A 20,706-nucleotide genomic window follows, 5' to 3' on the forward strand; every position below is an offset into this window, starting at 1 on the left:
ACTAGGGGCGAGTGGCAGCGAGAGGCCTGAGCTCCCGGTAACAGCTAGTGGTTGTGTCTCGACTAACAACCCATCTACCGTCATTGATTGGTTAACTTGGTCATCCACTTCATCACAAGTGACATCTGACACCCCCAGTCAACAGTCGGTGGGTTCCCTGTCCTCCAATTGCCTCTGTCCTATGCTGTTCCCTCCCCCACAGAAGTATCGTATGCTGTGGGTTCAGCTCCACTATTTTTAGTGAGTATGATTTACTAGAGGACAGTCAGCAGCTACTGCCCAGTCAAGCAGTGGAGGAGACATCCTCCGCTAGGTGGGCAAGTAGTGATGCGGAGAGTGTTGTGGGGAGTGGTGTTGCGAGCCATCAGGCTCCTGAAGCAAACACTGTTGAGGAATCCTGAGAAGGACATCAGTGACATGCGGACACAACTTGATGATGATGAAGCCGATCGCACTTTGGAGCCGGGTGCAGAAGGGGCTTAAGCCTGTGGGTGTGTACCAAAGTACAAGGCAGCGCCAACGTGTGGAGCTGAAACTACGGACAATACGTGTCCTTTTCGACCCACTGGGTGAATGTGGTTCCTGCGCAGCCACAACAGCAACTTTGCCAGGTCATGCCACTTCCACCTCCACACTCTCAGGCTGTTGGACCTGCGACAGTGTGCGACTCTGCCTCCTCATCCTCCACCGTGTCCTCGGCCTCCAATGCATGGACAAGTCTCAGTGCCTCTCTAGCATACCATGTGTGCAGGGCACGTTGGTGTCACTCTGTTCTTCACGTGGTTTTCCTTGACGAACGGAGTCACACGGGGAAGAACTGCTAAGTGATCCATAAAGATATTGAATCATGGCTTACTCCACGAAAACTAGTGACCAACGACAGGAAGAGCATCTTGTCTGCGCTGCATCAAGGAAGCCTGAGCCATGCGACCTGCATGGCAAACTTGTTCTATCTGGTTGTCATGCGGTTCCTGGAGTTCCCCCTCCCCCCCCCCCCCCTTCCAATTGAAAGACATCCTAACAATGGGAAGGAAACTTTGCATGCACTTCAGCCACTCGTACACCGCAAAGCACTCCCTTCTTGAGCTGCAGCTTCAGAATGGCATCCTACAACATAGTCTGATATGCAATGTTTCCACCGGTTGAAATTCCACCCTCCATATGTTGGACAGACTATACGAACAGAGAAAAGCCATCAAAGATTTCTCAATCCAAGCGGATAGGGGGACTCCCCTTTGTAACTTCAGTGGCCGCTCATACATGACACCTGCCGTTTGCTCAGGCCCCTTGAGGAAGCCACATTATTAGTCATTTGCCAGGATTACGGGATGAACGATGTCATTCCACTGCTTCATTTCCTACAACACGTGTTGGAAAACGATGGCTGTCAGGGCACTGGAGATGTGGCGCCTACATCTCACGGCCACATGAGCCCTGTGGGGCTCACATTCCACTGCGCTCACATTCCACTGCCATGGCTGCTGGGGGGGGGGGGGGGGGGGGGGGGGGGGGGGGGGTGGCTGGAGCAGTATCTATGAGCAGCAGCCTAAGTCTACAGTCTTTATCCACATAGTGAAGCAACTCAGCAGCAGCAGGTAGACCTGGAGCAGGAATTTTTTTTTTATCTTTGTTCTATTATTCCTTTATATCTCAATTAAAACTTCATCATATAGTTACAATCAGTATTACCATTAATATCTTCACACATTATTAAAGAATTTAACCCCCCCCCTTTCACAATTTCCATTTTGGGTCCAGTGCCCTGTCCAACACCACTTTCATGTGTACTCTTTTGTTAATAATGAATCAAGAAAGAAAAGAAGCAAGTGGTACACTGAAAATAGAGCACACCAAATCATGCATAATGCAAAATAATTTTATTACAAAAAAATACATAGTGTACACAACAAATGGACTTGGGGAGAAAAAGGATTAAAAACCATTAAAACAGCTCATTTAGAGCACAAACTCAGCCCTAGTGAGGGGCCATGAACCCCCTCCACTAGATAAGCTCCCCTCCTGAGATAGATGCACAACAATAATGATAATAACAAAACTATCCCATCCAGTCCAGACTGCATGCAATTAATTCCTCATATATACACATAGTTACAGTGCAACAGTAATCGTCACCAGTCCGGAATGGATGGAAGGAGAAATAGAGGTAATCAGCCAATACAGTCAGGACGGGGCCACGGAACCCCACATGTTCCGTCGCTCCTATGCGACTTCCTCAGGGGTGTTTGTGCCTAGAAAGACTCCCGACTTTATATACATACATAATTAATTAAGAAAATACCTTGCAAGTCTGTTTGAGCGGTGTCACATTTTCTTTCTTTTTTAGAGGAGTGTCTTTAATAATTTGGTGTAATTTAATAACCGGTATACAATGCATTGTTTTTAATCACTAACAAATATATATATATATATATATATATATATAATATTTTTTAAATTTTTTATTTATTAATTATTTTTTTAATTCATTAATATAAATTTTTTTCTGTGTAAATTTATATGATTTAATGTCTATAATCATGTTTTTGTTAGGGGGCGTCTCAACATATTGTGTAACTCATTAACTTGTATTGTATCTTTAACCCCTTAAGGACCGGGGGTTTTTCCGTTTTTGCATTTTCGTTTTTTGCTCCTTGCCTTTAAAAAATCATAACTCTTTCAAATTGACACCTAAAAATCCATATGATGGCTTATTTTTTGCACCACCAATTCTACTTTGTAATGACGTCAGTCATTGTGCCCAAAAATCTACGGTGAAACGGGAAAAAAAATCATTGTGAGACAAAATTGAAAAAAAAAAACGCCATTTTGTAACTTTTGGGGGCTTCCGTTTCTACGTAGTACATATTTCGGTAAAAATGACACCTTACCTTTATTCTGTAGGTCCATATGATTAAAATGATACCCTACTTATACAGGTTTGAATTTGTCGCACTTCTGGAAAAAATCATAACTTCATGCAGAAAAATGTATACGTTTAAAATTGTCATCTTCTGACCCCTATAACTTTTTTATTTTTCCGTGTATGGGGCGGTATGAGGGCTCATTTTTTGCGCCATGATCTGAAGTTTTTAACGGTATCATTTTTGCATTGATAGGACTTATTGATCGCTTTTTATTCATTTTTTCATGATATAAAAAGTGACCAAAAATGCACTATTTTGGACTTTGGAATTTTTTTGCGCGCACGCCATTGACCGTGCGGTTTAATTAACGATATATTTTTATAATTCGGACATTTCCGCACGCGGCGATACCATTTATGTTTATTTTTATTTACACTGTGTTTTTTCTTTTATGGGAAAAGGGGGGTGATTCAAACTTTTAATAGGGAAGGGGTTAAATGATGTTTATTCACTTTTTTTTTGCACTTTTTTTTTGCAGTGTTATAGGTCCCATAGGGACCTATAACACTGCACACACTGATCTTTTACATTGATCACTGGTTTCTCATAAGAAACCAGTGATCGATGATTCTGCCGCATGACTGCTCATGCCTGGATCTCAGGCACTGAGCAGTCATTCGGCGATCGGACAGCGAGGAGGCAGGTAGGGGCCCTCCCGCTGTCCTGTCAGCTGTTCGGGATGCCGCGATTTCACCGCGGCTATCCCGAACAGCCCACTGAGCTAGCCGGCATGCTTTCGGTTTCACTTTAGACGCGGCGTTCAACTTTGAACGCCGCGTCTAAAGGGTTAATAGCGCGCGGCACAGCGATCAATGCCGCGCGCTATTAGCCACGGGTCCCGGCCGTTGTTAGAGGCCGGGCCCGAACCGCTATGACGCAGGGCCACGGCGTGGCCCCGCGTTATAGATCGGGAGTGGACACATGACGTTCCAGTACGTCATGTGTCCTTAAGGGGTTAACACTTGTATATTATTAAACTATTAATTTATTATTCCTATTTAACTATTAACTATTCATATTTATTTCTAATATTTTTCTTATTTATTTAAGTGTCAATTTATGGTATTATTGATTAAAGGTACTTACTTTGTATATATAACGCGAGTATATATCATTCTTGATGTAAGTCATGTGATGCGCTCCAGCGGTCACATGTTGCGGTTCATTATGGTTCGGGCGCATGCGCGGTGGGGCGCGCTCTGGCTGGGTTGTGTTCCGATGTCGGCGCGCTGTGTTTGGCCTGTGCGTTCCACCGGTCATGTGATGCGGCTCATCACACAGGAAATGACTATTCCCAATATCGGAAGTTGTCGCCGACTCCATAGAATGATGGCGCGGCGCATCAGGACACCACTCTAACACACTTGCAAGCTATTTTCTTAATTATGTATGTATATAAAGTGGGGAGTCTTTCTAGGCACAAACATCCCTGAGGAAGTAGCATAGGAGCGACGGAACGCGTGGGGTTCCGTGGCCCCGTCGCCCCGTCCTGACTATATTGGCTGATTACCTCTATTTCTCCTTCCATCCATTCTGGACTGGTGACTATTACTGTTGCACTGTAACTATGTGTATATATGAGGAATTAATTGCATGCAGTCTGGACTGGATGGGATAGTTTTGTTATTATCATTATTGTTGTATATCTATCTCAGGAGGGGAGCTTATCTAGTGGAGGGGGTTCATGTCCCCTCACTAGAGCTGAGTTTGTGCTCTAAATGAGCTGTTTTAATGGTTTTTAATCCTTTTTCTCCCCAAGTCCATTTGTTGTGTACACTATGTGTGTTTTTTGTAATAAATTTTTTTTGCATTACTCTATGCATGATTTGGTGTGCTCTATTTTCAGTGTACCACTTGCTGCTTTTCTTTCTTGATTCATTGTTGATTTGTACACTGTAGTAGCACCCAAATACTATTTATTATAACCTTTCTATTGGTGGATTGAGCCCCCCATTGTGTTGTTGGTGGATCCTCTTTTGTTAATAGGCTCCCCACTTCTTTTAACCCTTTAGACCGCTGCCACGCGCTATTGGCCCCGAGTCCCGGCATCAGATACATGCTGGGACCGACCCCGATATGACGTAAATATACGTCCTTGGTCGTTAAGGGGTTAAGATACAACTAGGAGCTTTTCCATAGTTTACACTGCAGCAATTATACACTATTGGAGCTGGAATTACCGCGGCTGGGTCCTCCAAAAAAGGATTTAAAGTTTGCCCATTCCAATTATCAGGCTCTGTCATTTGTGCTGCTTTGCAGCAGTGATTCTGATAGCTGCGAATGTGATCTGTATGTTATACTGAATAACAGTATTATTTCACTAACACAGCACATGCATTTTACGACAAGGCAAAGTGTTCTACACCCCTATTGAGGCTTTCTGTTGCCCGGAAATAGCTGTTTTTAATAGCGATTCACTGCAAATAAATTCGGATTGAACCAAATTTTGGGGGGAAATTCGTCGAATCAGCCGAATCGAATTTTCGACAAATGCGGTCATTTCTAATCCTGACCTATATTTCTCTCAGAATTACCTTTTTTATTTACTTGCAATCATTGCTCAGTGAGGTTTCTGTCCATGCAGAGGCATGGGACGTGTCCCTCTCTTCTACTCACTCACTGCTCTGACTCGTAGATGGCCCTGGACCTGCCTGCAGCCCTTTCAATCACTTATGGTGTCCATGACGTGTCTGACCACTTGACACTGCAGGACTAGTATGTGTTCCAGGAGGCAGGGGCACCCCTAGTGGCCACTTTTTTGACTGGCTTTTTCAGTATGAAATACAATTTTTTTTTACATTTTTTTTTTTTAAAGCAATTGCAATTTATTTTTTATTTTTGCATGCTTTATAACATATCAAAAGTTATTGTATCTGACAGTGCCCATTTAATCTATTCGACTAACTAAATGGTATGATTCCATGCACTTGTTACACTTAATCAAATAATAAGTCTTAAGGCTTATAAGTCTTAAGTCAAATAAGAAACCATTTGTATTTTCCTTGTGCGATTTAGCTGCTGCTCCTGGACAAGCTGGGTACATCGCATCAAGGGTAACCATTGTTCTGTCACCATGTGGGCATCTCAGGTGGAACCTGGCTGGCGTCTGTAGTTCTGGAGAGAATATACCGTATTTTTCGCCCCCAGGGGAAGCACCGGCATATAAGATGTACCCAATTTATAGGTGCAAAATCTAAAAAAATAAAGATTTTGAACCCAATAGTGGTCTTCAACCTGCGGGCCTCCAGATGTTGCAAAACTTCAACTCCCAGCATGCCCGGACAGCCGTTATAAGCTCTCTGCTTATAAGGAAAATGGATATTCCAAATAAATTATACATTGATTCACATATACAATATGTCTACTTCATGTTTGCATCATAAAGTTGACATGTTTTTACTTTTGGAAGACACCAGAGGGCTTCAAAGTTCAGCAGCAATTTTCCAATTTTTCACAACATTTTCAAAATCGGAATTTTTCAGGGACCTCTTCAGTTTTGAAGTGGATTTGAAGGGCTTTCTTATAAAAAAATACCCCATAAATGACCCCATTATAAAAACTGCACCCCTAAAAGTATTCAAAATGACATTCAGAAAGTTTGTTAACCCTTTAGGTGTTTCACAGGAATAGCAGCAAAGTGAAGGAGAATTCAAAATCTTAATTTTTTTATACTGGCATGTTCTTGTAGACCCAGTTTTTGAATTTTTACAAGGGGTAATAGATGAAAAATCCCCCCCCCCCAAAAAAAAATTTGTAACCCAATTTCTCTCGAGAAAGGAAATACCTCTTATGTGTATGTCAAGTGTACGGCGGGCGCAGTAGAGGGCTCAGAAGGGAAGGAGCGACAATGGGATTTTGGAGAGTGAATTTTGCTTAAAAGGTTTTTGGGGGGCATGTCACATTTAGGAAGCCCCTATGGTGCCAGAACAGCAGAAAACCCCCACATGGCATACCATTTTGGAAACTACACCCCTCAAGGCACGTAACAAGGGGTCCAGTGAGCCTTAACACCCCACAGGTGTTTGACGACTTTTCGTTAAAGTCGGATGTGTAAATGAAAAAAAAAAAAAATTTTTTCACTAAAGTGCAGTTTTCCCCCCAAATTTATCATTTTTACAAAGGGTAATGGGAGGAAATGCCCCCCCCCCCCAAAAAAAAAATTTGTAACCCCATCTTTTCTGAGTATATAGATGTTAGGACGTAAAATGCTCTGCGAGCGAACTACAATGCTCAGAAGAGACGGAGTCACATTTAGCTTTTGGAAAGCAAATTTTGCTGAAAGGGTGTTTGGGGGGCATGTCGCATATAGGAAGCCCCTAGGGTGCCAGAACAGCTAAAAAAAAAAAAAAAAAAAAAACACATGGCATACTATTTTGGAAACTACACCCCTCAAGGATCGTAACAAGGGGTACATTGAGCCATAACACCTCACAGGTATTTCACGACTTTTTGTGAAAGTTGGATGTGTAAATGAAAATAAAAAATTTTTTTCACTAAAATGCTGTGTTTTCCCCAAATTTTACATTTTTACAAGGGGTAATAGGAGAAAATGACCACCAAAATTTGTAACCCCATTTCTTCTCAGTATGAAAATACCCCAAGGGCTCTGCTGGCGCACTACAATGCTCAGAAGAGGAGGAGCGCCATTGAGCTTTTTGAAAGAGAATTTGTTTGGAATTGTAGTCGGGGGGCCATGTGCGTTTACAAAGCCCCCCATGGTGCCAGAACAGTCGACCCCCCCCCCCCCACGTGACCCCATTTTGAAAACTACACCCCTCACAGAATTTAATAAGTGGTGCAGTGAGTATTTACACCCCACTGGCGTTTGACAGATCTTTGGAACAGTGGGCTGTGCAAATGAAAAATTTAATTTTTCATTTTCACGGATCACTGTTCCAAAAATCTGTCAGACACCTGTGGGGCATAAATGCTCACTGCACCCCTTATGGGATCACATGTGGGGGGGTCCATTGTTCTGGCCCTATGATGGCTTTGTAAACACACGTGGCCTTCAATTACGGACAAATTTTCTCTTCAAAATCCCAATGGCGCTCCTCCTCTTCTGAGCATTGTAGTTCGCCCGCAGAGCATTTTACATCCACAAATAGGGTATGTTCTTACTCAGAAGAAATGGGGTTACAAATTTTGGGGGGCTTTTTTTTCGTATTTTCCCTTGTGAAAATGAAAACTTTAGGGTAACACCAGCATTTTAGCGAAAACTTTTTTTTTTCCTCATTTTCCCATCCAACTATTTTGTCAAACACCTGTAGGAGGGTGTTAGGCTCACTATACCCCTTGTTACTTTCCGTGAGGGGTGTAGTTTCCAAAATGGGGCCACATGTGGGTATTCATTTTTTTGCGTTTATGTCAGAATCGCTGTAAAATCAGCCACCCCTGTGCAAATCACCAATTTAGTCCTCAAATGTACATGGTGCACTCTCACTCCTGAGCCCTGTTGTGCGCCCGCAGAGCATTTTATGCCCACATATGGGGTATTTCCGTACTCAGGAGAAATTGCGTTACAAATTTTGGGGGTCTTTTTTTACTTTTACTGCTTGTGAAAATAAAACGTATGGGGCAACACCAGCATGTTAGTTTAAAAAAGAAAAAAAATTTACACTAACAGGCTGGTGTAGACCCCAACTTTTCCTTTTCATAAGGGGTAAAAGGAAAAAAAAGGCCCACAAATTTGTAGTGCAATTTCTCCCGAGTACGGAAATACCCCATATGTGACCCTAAACTGTTTCCTTGAAATACGACAGGGCTCTGAAGTGAGAGAGCACCTTGCGCATTTGAGAACTTCATAGGGATTGCATAGGGGTGGACATAGGGGTATTCTACGCCAGTGATTCCCAAACAGGGTGCCTCCAGCTGTTGCTAAACTCCCAGCATGCCTGGACAGTCAGTGGCTGTCCGGAAATGCTGCGAGTTGTTGTTTTGCAACAGATGGAGGCTCCGTTTTGGAAACACTGCCGTACGATACGTTTTTAATTTTTATTGGGGGGGGGGGGACAGTGTAAGGGGGTGTGTATGTAGTGTTTTACTCTTTATTATGTGGTAGTGTAGTGTAGTGTAGTGTTTTTAGGGTACGTTCAGGGATGTGGAATTCCTATCGCCCGATGCCCGGGACTAGCAGTTTTGGGCGCCGGGCAGGTAAATTTGTCCGGCCCTTAGCCCGGCTTCGGGCAAGCAGGGCCGGACCTGACAAGTGCAGCAGCCATCTGCAGTCTGTATGGAGCGGGCTCCCGACTCCTGCCCGCTCCATACTCTGCAGCCTGTGTCCTCCGAAGCAGAGCAGGGGAGATGAGAAGCTGTGTACAGTATTTGTCTTCTGTCCCCTGCTCTGCAGACATGCGGGGGGAGATGAGGGAGCGTGGCTTATTTCTCCCCGTGCAGACCTGCGTCCTCTGCCTTCACTCCCCCCAGCTGTAGCTTCGGAGAGCTGAGGGGAGGAGGCACGTCTGCACGGGGATATGCATGCAGCGCTCACAGGGGAGTATGGAGCGGGCTCGGGATTCCTGCCCCCTCCATACTCTGCAGTCCCCGGCTGTTCTCAGTAGCCGGGGGCCGCCGCTAATAGCCAGCATGCGGCGATCGCCGCGGCTGGCTATTAACCCTTTAGATCGCCGCTGACAGCGGCTTCTAAAGGGAGATGTCAATGCTCCCTGATGGGCTAGTGGGGTGGATCGCCCCCCCCCCCCCACAGCGCAATCGCAGGGGGGCGATCCACTATGGAGGTAGCCGGAGGGCTTACCTCTGCTTCCTCCTGTCCCGGCTCTGTCATTAATAGATCCTGGCTGGACTAGGCTCTCTCAATGGATCACAGAGCACACAGATTAATAGAGTTCAATAGAACTCTATTACACTTATGAGGAATCATTAGATTCCTCAGACAGATGAATAAAGTGTAAAAAAAAAAAAAAAAAAAATGTTTTAATAAAAGTTTGAAAGACACACATTAACCCAGTGGTCTTCAAACTGTGCCCCTGTTTGAAGACCGCTGCATTAACCACTTCCATGTTAAAAGTTCAAATCACCCCCTTTTCCTATATAAAAACATGCAAACATAATAAAAATAAACATATTTGGTATCGCTTCGTGCGTAATTGTACAACCTATTAAAATATAACATTATGTATCCCGTATGGTAAATGTAAAAAAAAAATACCAAACCACAGATTTGCAATTTTTATAATATCCCAGAAAAAAAAGTTAAAAAGTCAGATCAATACCAAAATGGTACCAATACAAAAAACAGATTATGGCGCAAAAAAATTAGAAAAAAGTTCAGAATTAGTAAAACATGACGTAAACGATACAAATCTGGTATTGCTGTAATCAGGCGGCCTAAAGTATAAAACTAACATGTTACCTCAACCACAAGGTAAATGGCTTAGAAAAGAAAACCACCAAATCTACAAAATGTTCTTTTACTATTTCAATTTCACTTCCCTTAATATATATATTTTTTTGGGTTCAGAGAATATGTTATTGAAAAATTAAGGTAGGTAGTTATGGCTATTATAGGGCGAGGAGGAAAAAATTAGAGCGTAAAAAAGCGAAAATTGGCCCGGACAAGTGGATCGTCATGAGGGACAAGTAGATTTTGCTCCATTTTAGTCCCGTGGACAAGTAGTTTTCTATAAAATTTCCACACCCCTGTACGTTCACACTGGCGGGTGTTTACAGTGAGCTAGGAGTCTGTGCTGCGACTAAAAATTTGCCGCAGCCCAAACTTGAAGCAGAAAACTAACTGTAAACCTGCCTGTGTGAATGTACCCTGTACATTCACATGGGGGGACAAATCTCCAGCTGCTTCAAAACTACAACTCCCAGCATGCCCACATAGCAGTTTGCTGTCTGGGCATGCTGGGATTTGCAGCTTTGAAACATCTGGAGAGCTATAGTTTAGAGACCACTGCACAGTGATCTCCAAACTGTGGACCTCCAGATGTTGCAAAACTGCAAATCCCAGCATGCCCAGACAGCAAACTGCTATGTGGGCATGCTAGGAGTTGTAGTTTTGCAAGAGCTGGAGAGCGACAGTATAGAGATCATTGTGCAGTGGTCTCAAACTATAGCTCTCCAGCTGTTGCAAAACTACAAATCCCAGCATGCCTAAACAGCTTTCTGGGCATGCTGGGAGTTGTAGTTTTGCAACATCTGGAGGGCTACAGTTTAGAGATCACTCTATAGTGGTCTCAGACTGTATCCCTCCAGATGTTGCTAAGCAACTCACCGGCTTCCGTAGAATCCACGGAGCTGCGTCGCCATCCTCTTCTTCCGTCGATCGTCGCCCGCTGCCGTCGCCGATGGGTGAGTGGACTTCGGTGCCAGTCCTGTGTCGTTTCCCCGTTCTGCCCCGCCTATTGTGGGTGGGCAGGATGGGGAAATCGAAAGTAAAGCCCCCCCGCCCCCGATCTGCTATTGGTCATCGCGTTTTGATGACCAATAGCAGGGATGGAAGGGGTGGCACCCCTGCCACCTCACTCCTATCTCTTCAGGGGGATCGTGGGTGTCATGGACAACCGCGATCCCCCTTCTATTCCAGGTCATCTGGTCACCATAGACCCGAATCGGCGCAAATCGCAAGTGTGAATTCACTTGCGATTTGCGCCGATCGCCAACATGGGGGGGTCTGATGACCCCTCTGGGCATTTGCCCGGGGTGTCTGCTGATCGATATCAGCAGGCACCCCGATCCGGTCCCCGCGCCACGGGGACAGAAATTCCCACAAGCGTATGGATACGTCCTGGGTCCTTAAGTACCAGAAAGCCAGGGCGTATCCATACGCCCTAGGTCCTTAAGGGATTAAAGTGTAGCTCCCACCATCCTATTTTTTTTTTTCTGTCCCTGCCTATTGCCCATCTATCCCTAACCCCCTCCCTGCTTTAAATTTTTCTTTTACTATATTAAAAAGGTATTTTTGTCACGACATCACTGATGCCTGCTTGGTCCGACACTTCCGCCCTTAGTTCATCTATACAGGGTGCCTCCAGCTGTTAAACCACTACAACTTCCAGCTTGCCCTGACATCTATTGGCTGTCAGGGCATTCTGGAAGTTGTAGTGGTGAAACAGCTGGAGGCACCCTGTGTTGAAAACAATAAGTTGGGGCCATGAGCGCAGCGCGGCGCTACCCCGTTCCCTCTGTCCCCCGACCCCCATGTTAAAACACCAACCCCCGTGTTGAAACCCCACGCCCCACTCTCCTTGCAACCCTCGTGTTGAAACCCCGATCCCCATACATAAAAACAAACTGCAGAGTCCAGCAGCATCAGCGGCATGCAGGGGCAGCATCAGCGGCGTGGTGCGGGAGGAGTGGCCAGCGTCTGAGGCCAGGGAGCCAATGCGCTCGCTCCCGACTGTCTGATTGACAGGCAGGGAGCGAGCACAGGCTGAATGAATTCGGACCGATTGCCTGGCCGGCATCGGTCCAAATTCAGGCGTGACGTCACTCCAGCCTGCGGCTAAAACAAAACAAAAAAAAATTAAATAATGAAAATATATTAGAGATATGTTGTAGTACATATGTACTACAACATATAAAAAAAAAAAGTTGATGATAGTGCCCATTTAATAATAAAAACAAGATGTTGGATATTTCAGCTTATGGTTGAAAGAGGATACCAAGCACAAACTATAGAAGAGTCTTATGAAAAGACGAAATAAACTGGACCGACAAAAAATAAATGTACCAAAAGGATAGGACCTCTACTGGACATGAAAGTTGCTGCTTTTTTCTTTTTATTTTTTTTTTATGGATTCAATAGTTCAGTCTGCTATATGCTGTCATTGGCATACACTGAAAGGGAATTGTGATTTAAAGGGAACCTGTCATCAGATCTTACTATATATAACATGTGGCAGTGTGTTTATATATGGTAAAATCTTCTTTCTCACCATCCCCGGGAGAGGTTCCTGCCATCAGGGATGGTGAGGATATGATGTGTAAAAGTGTCCCCTGCCATCCCAGTAAGTAATCCCCTGAGCAGGGAGCTATACTTGCCTATTCCAAGTGCTCTGTCTGTAATCTTGCTGCTGTAGGGTGATTGACAGTCCTAGTCGCCACTCTGCTCCTTAAGCAGACGGAGCAGAGTAAAGATGCAGGCAGTGCCCGTGGTATTACATGCTCATTGAGGTTTTTTAGAGTATACATAGTATACATTAGTTAAAAAATGTGTATATTTTTAGGTTAAGAAAACCTGTCCTGTCCCTGCAGCTGTGTCTTTGTGTGGAGGCAAAATACAGGAATTGTGGGCAGAAAAGCAGGGCTTTGTGCACGGTAGTATACAGAGCTTTATAAAGCTCTGAAATTTTTAAGGGTGGGAGGAGTGTTAGGAGTAGTTAGGCAACATAGCCTGATTTAGTTTAGAAGAGTTTATTTGGTGTCTGGTCTTTTAAACCAGTGAACTGGAAGAAGTGCGTAGTGTGAAACTGCTGTAGCTCGTTTTCTTGAGTGTAATTATATTGTTTGTCCACCATGTTTTAAAATGTAATAAAGCTTGGAAAATAAATACTGCTTACTTACTTCTGCCACACTTAATATAACCAAATCATACAGGTTTTTAAAGCAACAAGTTCACTTTAAAATAATTGTAATTGACTTATAAAGGGAAAGTGTGTGCGTGTAGAATATATATATATATATATATATATATATATATATATATAATATTATATTCTGTGTGTGTGTGTGTGTATGTATGTATGTGTGTATATATGTATATATATATATATATATATATATAAATACATTTTATTTTTTATTTTTTTTATCCTAGGGCTTAAAATGAAGGCGGTAATCTTGGCTGCTGGCTACGGAACAAGACTTCTGAAAGATCTACAGAATGTAAATGAACAACGATTGCAAGATCTCATTGGAACGCCAAAGCCATTACTTCCAATTGGAGGTTCCCCTTTAATTTCTTATTGGATAGAGGCTTTAAAATCAGCACTTGACCCTAAAGATATTTTTATTGTTGTAAGTCTTTTTTTTTTTTTTTTCAAGTGATATTTTGTGTGGTGTGTATCAACCCCAGAAGACGTCTGTAGGAGTCATGTGGTACCTGGTAAACAGCAGATGCTTTAACTTCTGCAAGTTGTGAGGTGCACCTTCCAGGGATCATACTCCTTTTCCCCAAATCACACAGTTGCTCAATTAGATTGGTCACTGCCATTAAGGAACACAGCTTTTAGGGAGGTGTGTATTTAGTCTGCAACAGTATCTAGATATGTGGTACACTTTAATGTAATATACACAAGAATTGCAGGAGCACTTTTTTTTTTGTGAGAACAAAACACAGAACCAGCTTGTCGTCTTTCCACTGTTTATCCTGGCGCCATCTCTTCTCTAGGTAATCAACGACCACATAATATTTTGTCCCAATGTTGTACAAGGAAACATGTTGTATCAGATCAAGCCTCCCTCTTCCATTGCCTCATGTTTCAATTCTGGTGCCCATGGTAAGTGCTTAAAGTGGTGGACGAGGATGAACTTGGGCACTGTTGTGATACATCTTTCGGACATTGCCAGCTTTTTTCTTTTCAGCAATTTGTGAAACAGTAAACACTATTCACTGCATACAAGGGAGGCCTCACAAGACCTTCCATTTTGCAGTTAGAAAGTCACAGAGCACCCTCTTGGGTACCCCAGCACATAAGGGAAATACAGTCATGGCCGTAAATGTTGGCACCCCTGAAATTTTTCAGGAAAATTAATTATTTCTCACAGAAAAGGATTGCAGTAACATGTTTTGCTATAAACATGTTTATTCCCTTTGTGTGTATTGGAACTAAACCAAAAAAGGGAGGAAAAAAAGCAAATTGGACAAAATGTCACACCAAACTCCAAAAATGGTCTGGACAAAAATTATTGGCACCCTTTCAAAATTGTGGATAAATAAGATTGTTTCAAGCATGTGATGCTCCTTTAAACTCACCTAAAGGCAAAGTAACAGGTGTGGGCAATATAAAAATCACACCTGAAAGCCGATAAAAAGGAGAGAAGTTTACTTATACTTTGCATTGTGTGTCTGTTTGTGCCACACTAAGCATGGACAAAAGTAAGAGAAGAAGAGAACTGTTTGAGGACTTGAGAACCAAAATTGGGGAAAAATATCAACAATCTAAAGTTACAAGTCCATCTCGAGAGATCTAGGTTTGCCTTTGTCCACAGTGCGCAACATTATCAAGAAGTTTGCAACCCAGGGCACTATAGCTAATCTCCGTGGGCATGGAAGAAAGGTGTCAATACAGGATAATCCGGATCGTGGATAAGCAGCCCCAAACAACTTCCAAAGATATTAAAGCTGTCCTGCAGGCTCAGGGAGCATCAGTGTCAGCGTGAACTATCCGTCAACATTTAAATGAAATGAAACTCTATGGCAGGAGGCTCAGGAGGACCCCACTTCTGACACAGAGACATAAAAAAGCAAGACTACATTTTGCCAAAATTAACTTGAGTAAACCAAAATCCTTCTGGGAAAATGTCTTGTGGACAGATGAGACCAAGATAGAGCTTTTTGGTAAAGCACATCATTCTACTGTTTACCACAAATGGAATGAGGCCTACAAAGAAAAGAACACAGTACCTACAGTGAAATATGGTGGAGGTTAATTGATGTTTTGTCGCTGTTTTGCAGACTCTGGCACTGGGTGCCTTGAATGTGTGCAAGGCATCATTAAATTTGAGGATTATCAACTGATTTTTGGTCGCACTGTACCCCCCAGTGTCAAAAAGCTGGGTTTGTGTCCGAGATCTTTGGTCTTGCAGCAGGACCATGACCCCAAACATATGTCAAAAAGCACCCAGAAATGGATGGCAACAAAGCGCTGGAGAGCTCTGAAGTGGCCAGCAATGAGTCCAGATCTAAATCCCACTGAACACCTGTGGAGAGATCTTAAAATTGCTGTTGGGAAAAGGCCAATAAGAGAATCTGTAAGGGAGAAAAAATCGAGAGACCGATACCTGCACCTGGTGTATTACCCTTGGTAACGGGAGCTAAAGTGGTCCAGAACTGGACAGGAACCATAAAGATGGCCGCTCACCTTAGAGAAGATAATACAGGCATATAACCCCAGCGATAATGGGGTACTGAAGTTGCAGAGTCGCTGCCAGGCCTTCTGGGTAGCAGGAAAACAGTAGCACTGTCCTGGAAAAAATGCGGAGAGGCTTTAAAAAAATACCCTTTGTAGATGGCGCTGCGGCTCCTTCAGAATGACGGAATAGGACCAAAGCTTAGTTTAAGGTCCACAGTATAACCATTTTTCTTGGTAAATAAAAAACATGCGATGACGCGTTTCGGGAAGATCCCTCCCTTCCTCAGATCAGGATACTATAAAATGAACATGCTTGCATATAAATACATAAAAAAAAACGCCAAAGTACAGGTAGGGGGCGGGGCCAATGACATCATAACATATCAACAGCAATCAAAACATTACTAAACAAAGTAAAATATCATTTGCTTATAATATTAGCATCATGTAGCACTCATAACTGGTGATTAATCATTATAAATATATTGTGGGTGAGACACTAATGCTCCGGTGCTCTTGAATGGAGCGCAGGAGCAGAAATGCACACCTGTCAGTGCATGCTGGCAGGCGGCAGCTTCTGGGAGATCTGTTGCTGTTGCCAGGGATTCGTTGCCACATAATTGCCACGCATAGCCAATAGGAGCTCACAGTGATCGCATCGCAGCGGCGCTGTCAGCCGCTGCGATGTGGATACCGGAGTGACAAGTGGAGGTTAGCTGAAAACAGTTAACCTAATTTGTGGGAGGGGTCAGGGCCTTACTTAAGCAGTGACCCCGAGGCTTGAGTCTCTGCTACAGCACTGCAGTAGCCCGGTAGCCCACGTAGCCCCTCGTTAGGCAGTGGTACACCCCGATTCTCCCTAGTGTTCGAGCGCTAGGTGCGGCATATTGAAGGCGGCGGCCGTGCATGTGATTGTTATCATAACACGCACAGCACTGGGCATCCCGGGGGGGTTGCAGCAAGGGGCGCCGCTCCCAGGAGCTTACCAGATTCTCGGTGTTTCCTAGCCCTCGCTGCGGCTGTACCTGCGGACCACTCTTTGCAGACCTCCACAGTACCGGCCCTTGGTTCTTTGTGGCGTCTGTGCACGGGATGATGTTTACATCGCATGCACGGCGCCGAGCTTCATGCATAGAGGTAGCGAGGCGCGCTGCTCTCGGAGCTTACAGAGGTCCTCTGTGTTCTCCTCGGCCTCGTTCAGCCGTACTTGCCGCTAGTCATGGGGCCGCATGTCTCACCGCCGGGATTCCTAGTGCTTGTCGCGCTGGTCAGGGCACAGCGTGGAGCAGCACAGACGGAGGCTGCAGGAATTCAGTATGCTGGCCGGTTTTCATGGCATATGCATACCAGGTAGCACGCAGTTAGCAAGGGGAGGGACGCTTGGTTACACACACATGTTGTGGGGGGTGGGGGGCGGAGGGGTGGTGTTTCCTGTATACCAGGGTTAGAGGAAGATACAATAATAAAGCCTCCAACCACTCAGGGAGTTAAATGGCGCAACAGGTGATTAGCAGCAGTAGTCCCAAGGACACTCAGGCAGTAGCGATATAAAGTAATAAAATAAATGTATTCGAACACAACGCGTTTTAACGCCCGAGCTGGCTAGGGTTAGGGGAAGAGCAGGGGAGCCGCAGAGCCCTGCTCTGTTTCAGGGAGGATTTGGGAGGTGAATTTGGTAAGGCACTGGATTTATTTTCACCATGAATAAGGATATATTTAATGTCACCCTGCTATAAATCTGTGCACTGTAATCGTCATATCACTAGTATGTGGTTATGGATGTTTTATGGCGTTATACACTCAGCTTCCTTGTCTTGCAAGTTTTCTGGTCGATATTTTGTGTCACGAGTGTCTCATTTTCCACTTGTATTAGGGTGCATTAGGGTCTCTGGAGTATGTATTCCTTGTCTGCTTAGGGGGTTTATTATCCAAGGTATTTATGGGAGCAGGTTGTCATAGTTTCCTTCTATTTTCTGTCATTTATAGGTCTCTCTCTTTCCTATCTTCGCTCTCAGCCGAGAGGTCCATTACCTGCTTTTGTTGCAAGGTAGCATATGGTTTATTTCACGTTGTTTTATTACTTGGCGGTGGTCGGGGCACAATTCATTTTGAGTATTGTTTTTTTTTTTAAGGGTGTTATCTTTAAGCACGCTTTCTTACGTCTTTTGAGGCGGATTGCCGGGTCAATCCTGGAGTCCTCTTTTCTCTTTCAACGTATGGTTAAGTTAGGGGGGTAGGCTCACTGTGCCAGTAGAGGTAGATTGCCCCCGACAGTCCTCGCACCTCGTATTCTGGTATACAATATATAGTTCACCTGTCTTGTCCTTGTGCACTTCTAGAGGCAGATTGAATTTCAATCCACGCGCCTCATGTCTGTCTCCCTCATGTCTGTCTCTCCTTGTGTATTTTAGCGGGATCCCAGGGTAGAAGGTAATTTCCTGATAGCACTTTATTGTTTTCTAGGGGATGTCTCACGTCTCTGAGAGCATGGAAGGGTCAGCGGCTCCCTCTACACCCGCTAGATCATCAGCTGCGGGGAGTGTGATGTCGCTCAGAGCTTGGACTAGCCCAAAGATCATGGCTGAACTCAGTCGTCGGGGGATCCCTTTCCCTGCTACGGTGAGGAAAGCCAAACTGTTTAGAATCTTACATTCTCAGGGGACCCCGGACCCTCAGGATCAGTCTGACTGTGACCCCCCCATCCTTAGTTCATATTCACACAATCCTTAATTCTCTATCCACCTTGATGCAGGAGATGCAGGATAGATTGATAGCATTGGAGTCTCGCGGCTCTGTCTCAACGCCAGCGGTTCCTCCGGCATCCTCTACACCCGTCACACCAGTGGTTTCTGCAATGGCAACCGGCGCCGCAGGCTCCGATACTAACCTGGCACCAGCTACTTCTGCCACACCTACCATTCCCATGTCTGCCCCTGCCTCCTTAGGGTCAGGGAACGTTGTTGTTACTACTGAGCAGACCTCTGGGTTAATTCCCTCAGGTTCGTCATCCCCGTCAGTCAGTCTTATCCCGGCTCATTTTATACCCGAAGTCATTAGCAAAGATATCCTATTTGTGCTAACAGCAAAAATTCAAAATGAGAGACAGGTGGCCAAAGAAAGCAAAACTAATCCTAAATATCTTTTTACATATATAAAAACAAAAAAAACAAGGACAGAGCATGTAGGACCCCTTAATAATAATGATGATGGGGAGGTTGTCACAGGCGATAAAGAGAAAGCAAAGCTACTGAATGGGTTCTTTAGTTCTGTATATACTAAGGAAGAAGGAGCTGATATCGGACAGGTCAGTGCTGGTAACACATCATGTAATGTACTGAACTGGCTTAATGTAGAGATGGTACAAGGTAAGTTAAGTAATATAAATGTAAGCAAATCTCCAGGGCCAGATGGATTGCAACCAAGAGTTCTTAGAGAGGTAAGTTCAGTAATATCTGTACCCCTGTTCATGATATTTAGAGATTCACTGGTGTCTGGTATTGTGCCAAGGGACTGGCGCAAGGCGAATGTGGTGCCAATCTTCAAAAAGGGCTCTAGGTCTTCCCCAGGAAACTATAGACCGGTAAGTTTAACATGCATTGTGGGTAAATTGTTTGAAGGACTTATAAGGGATTACATACAGGAATACATAGGGGATAATAGTATTATAAGTGATAGCCAGCATGGGTTTACTAAGGATAGAAGTTGTCAAACCAATCTAATTTGCTTTTATGAAGAGGTGAGTAGAAGCCTTGACAGAGGAATGGCTGTGGATATAGTGTTTCTGGATTTTGCTAAAGCGTTTGATACTGTCCCTCATAGACGTCTGACAGGTAAGTTTGGGTTTGGAAACTTTAGTTTGTAACTGGATTGAACACTGGCTCATGGATCGTACGCAGAGAGTGGTGGTCAATGATTCGTACTCTGATTGGTCCCCGGTTATTAGTGGTGTACCCCAAGGTTCAGTACTGGGCCCGCTGTTGTTTAATTTATTTATCAATGATATAGAGGATGGTATTAACAGCTCTGTTTCTATCTTTGCAGATGACACCAAGCTTTGTAGCATGGTACAGTCTATAGAGGATGTGTATAGGTTACAAGAGGACTTGGATAGACTAAGTGTCTGGGCATCCACTTGGCAAATGAGGTTCAATGTGGATAAATGTAAAGTTATGAATCTGGGTACTAATAACATGCATGCGTCGTATGTCTTAGGGGGTATTAAACTGGCAGAGTCACTGGTAGAGAAGGATCTGGGTGTACTTGTAGATCACAGACTACAGAATAGCATGCAATGTCAGGCTGCTGCTTCCAAGGCCGGCAGGATATTGTCATGTATAAAAAGAGGCATGGACTCGAGGAACAGGGACATAATACTCCCCCTTTATAAAGCATTGGTACGGCCTCACCTGGAATATGCTGTTCAGTTTTGGGCACCAGTCCATAAAAGGGACACTGTGGAGCTGGAAAGGGTGCAGAGACACGTGACTAAACTAATATGGGGCATGGAACATCTTAGCTATGAAGAGCGATTAAAGGAGTTACAATTGTTTAGTCTTGAGAAGAGACGTTTAAGGGGGGATATGATAAATGTATATAAGTATATTAATGGCCCATGCAAAAAATATGGAGAAATACTGTTCCAGGTCAAACCCCCCCAAAGGACGAGGGGGCACTCCCTCCGTCTGGAGAAGAAAAGGTTTAGTCTCAAGGGGCGACACGCCTTCTTTACCATAAGAACTGTG

The 20,706-nt window shown here is 44.1% G+C and overlaps 1 protein-coding gene across 7 annotated transcripts in view; it reads left to right on the forward strand.

Moving 5' to 3' along the window:
- The window catches only part of LOC130284828 (glucose-1-phosphate thymidylyltransferase-like), a 548,309-nt gene that overhangs the window by 53,184 nt on the left and 474,419 nt on the right, over positions 1–20,706 (forward strand). For 6 of the 7 annotated variants that reach the window (XM_056535667.1, XM_056535670.1, XM_056535671.1 and 3 more), the window contains exon 2: positions 13,708–13,907. In XM_056535667.1, the coding sequence (XP_056391642.1) occupies positions 13,716–13,907 (192 nt within the window). In that variant the 5' untranslated portion in view covers positions 13,708–13,715. Of the gene's footprint in view, positions 1–13,707; positions 13,908–18,166; positions 18,584–20,706 lie in introns of those variants that run through there. The other variant, XM_056535668.1, reaches the window with a different exon arrangement.

Source organism: Hyla sarda, chromosome 8 (genome assembly GCF_029499605.1).
Source record: "Hyla sarda isolate aHylSar1 chromosome 8, aHylSar1.hap1, whole genome shotgun sequence".
Classification (NCBI taxonomy): domain Eukaryota; kingdom Metazoa; phylum Chordata; class Amphibia; order Anura; family Hylidae; genus Hyla; species Hyla sarda.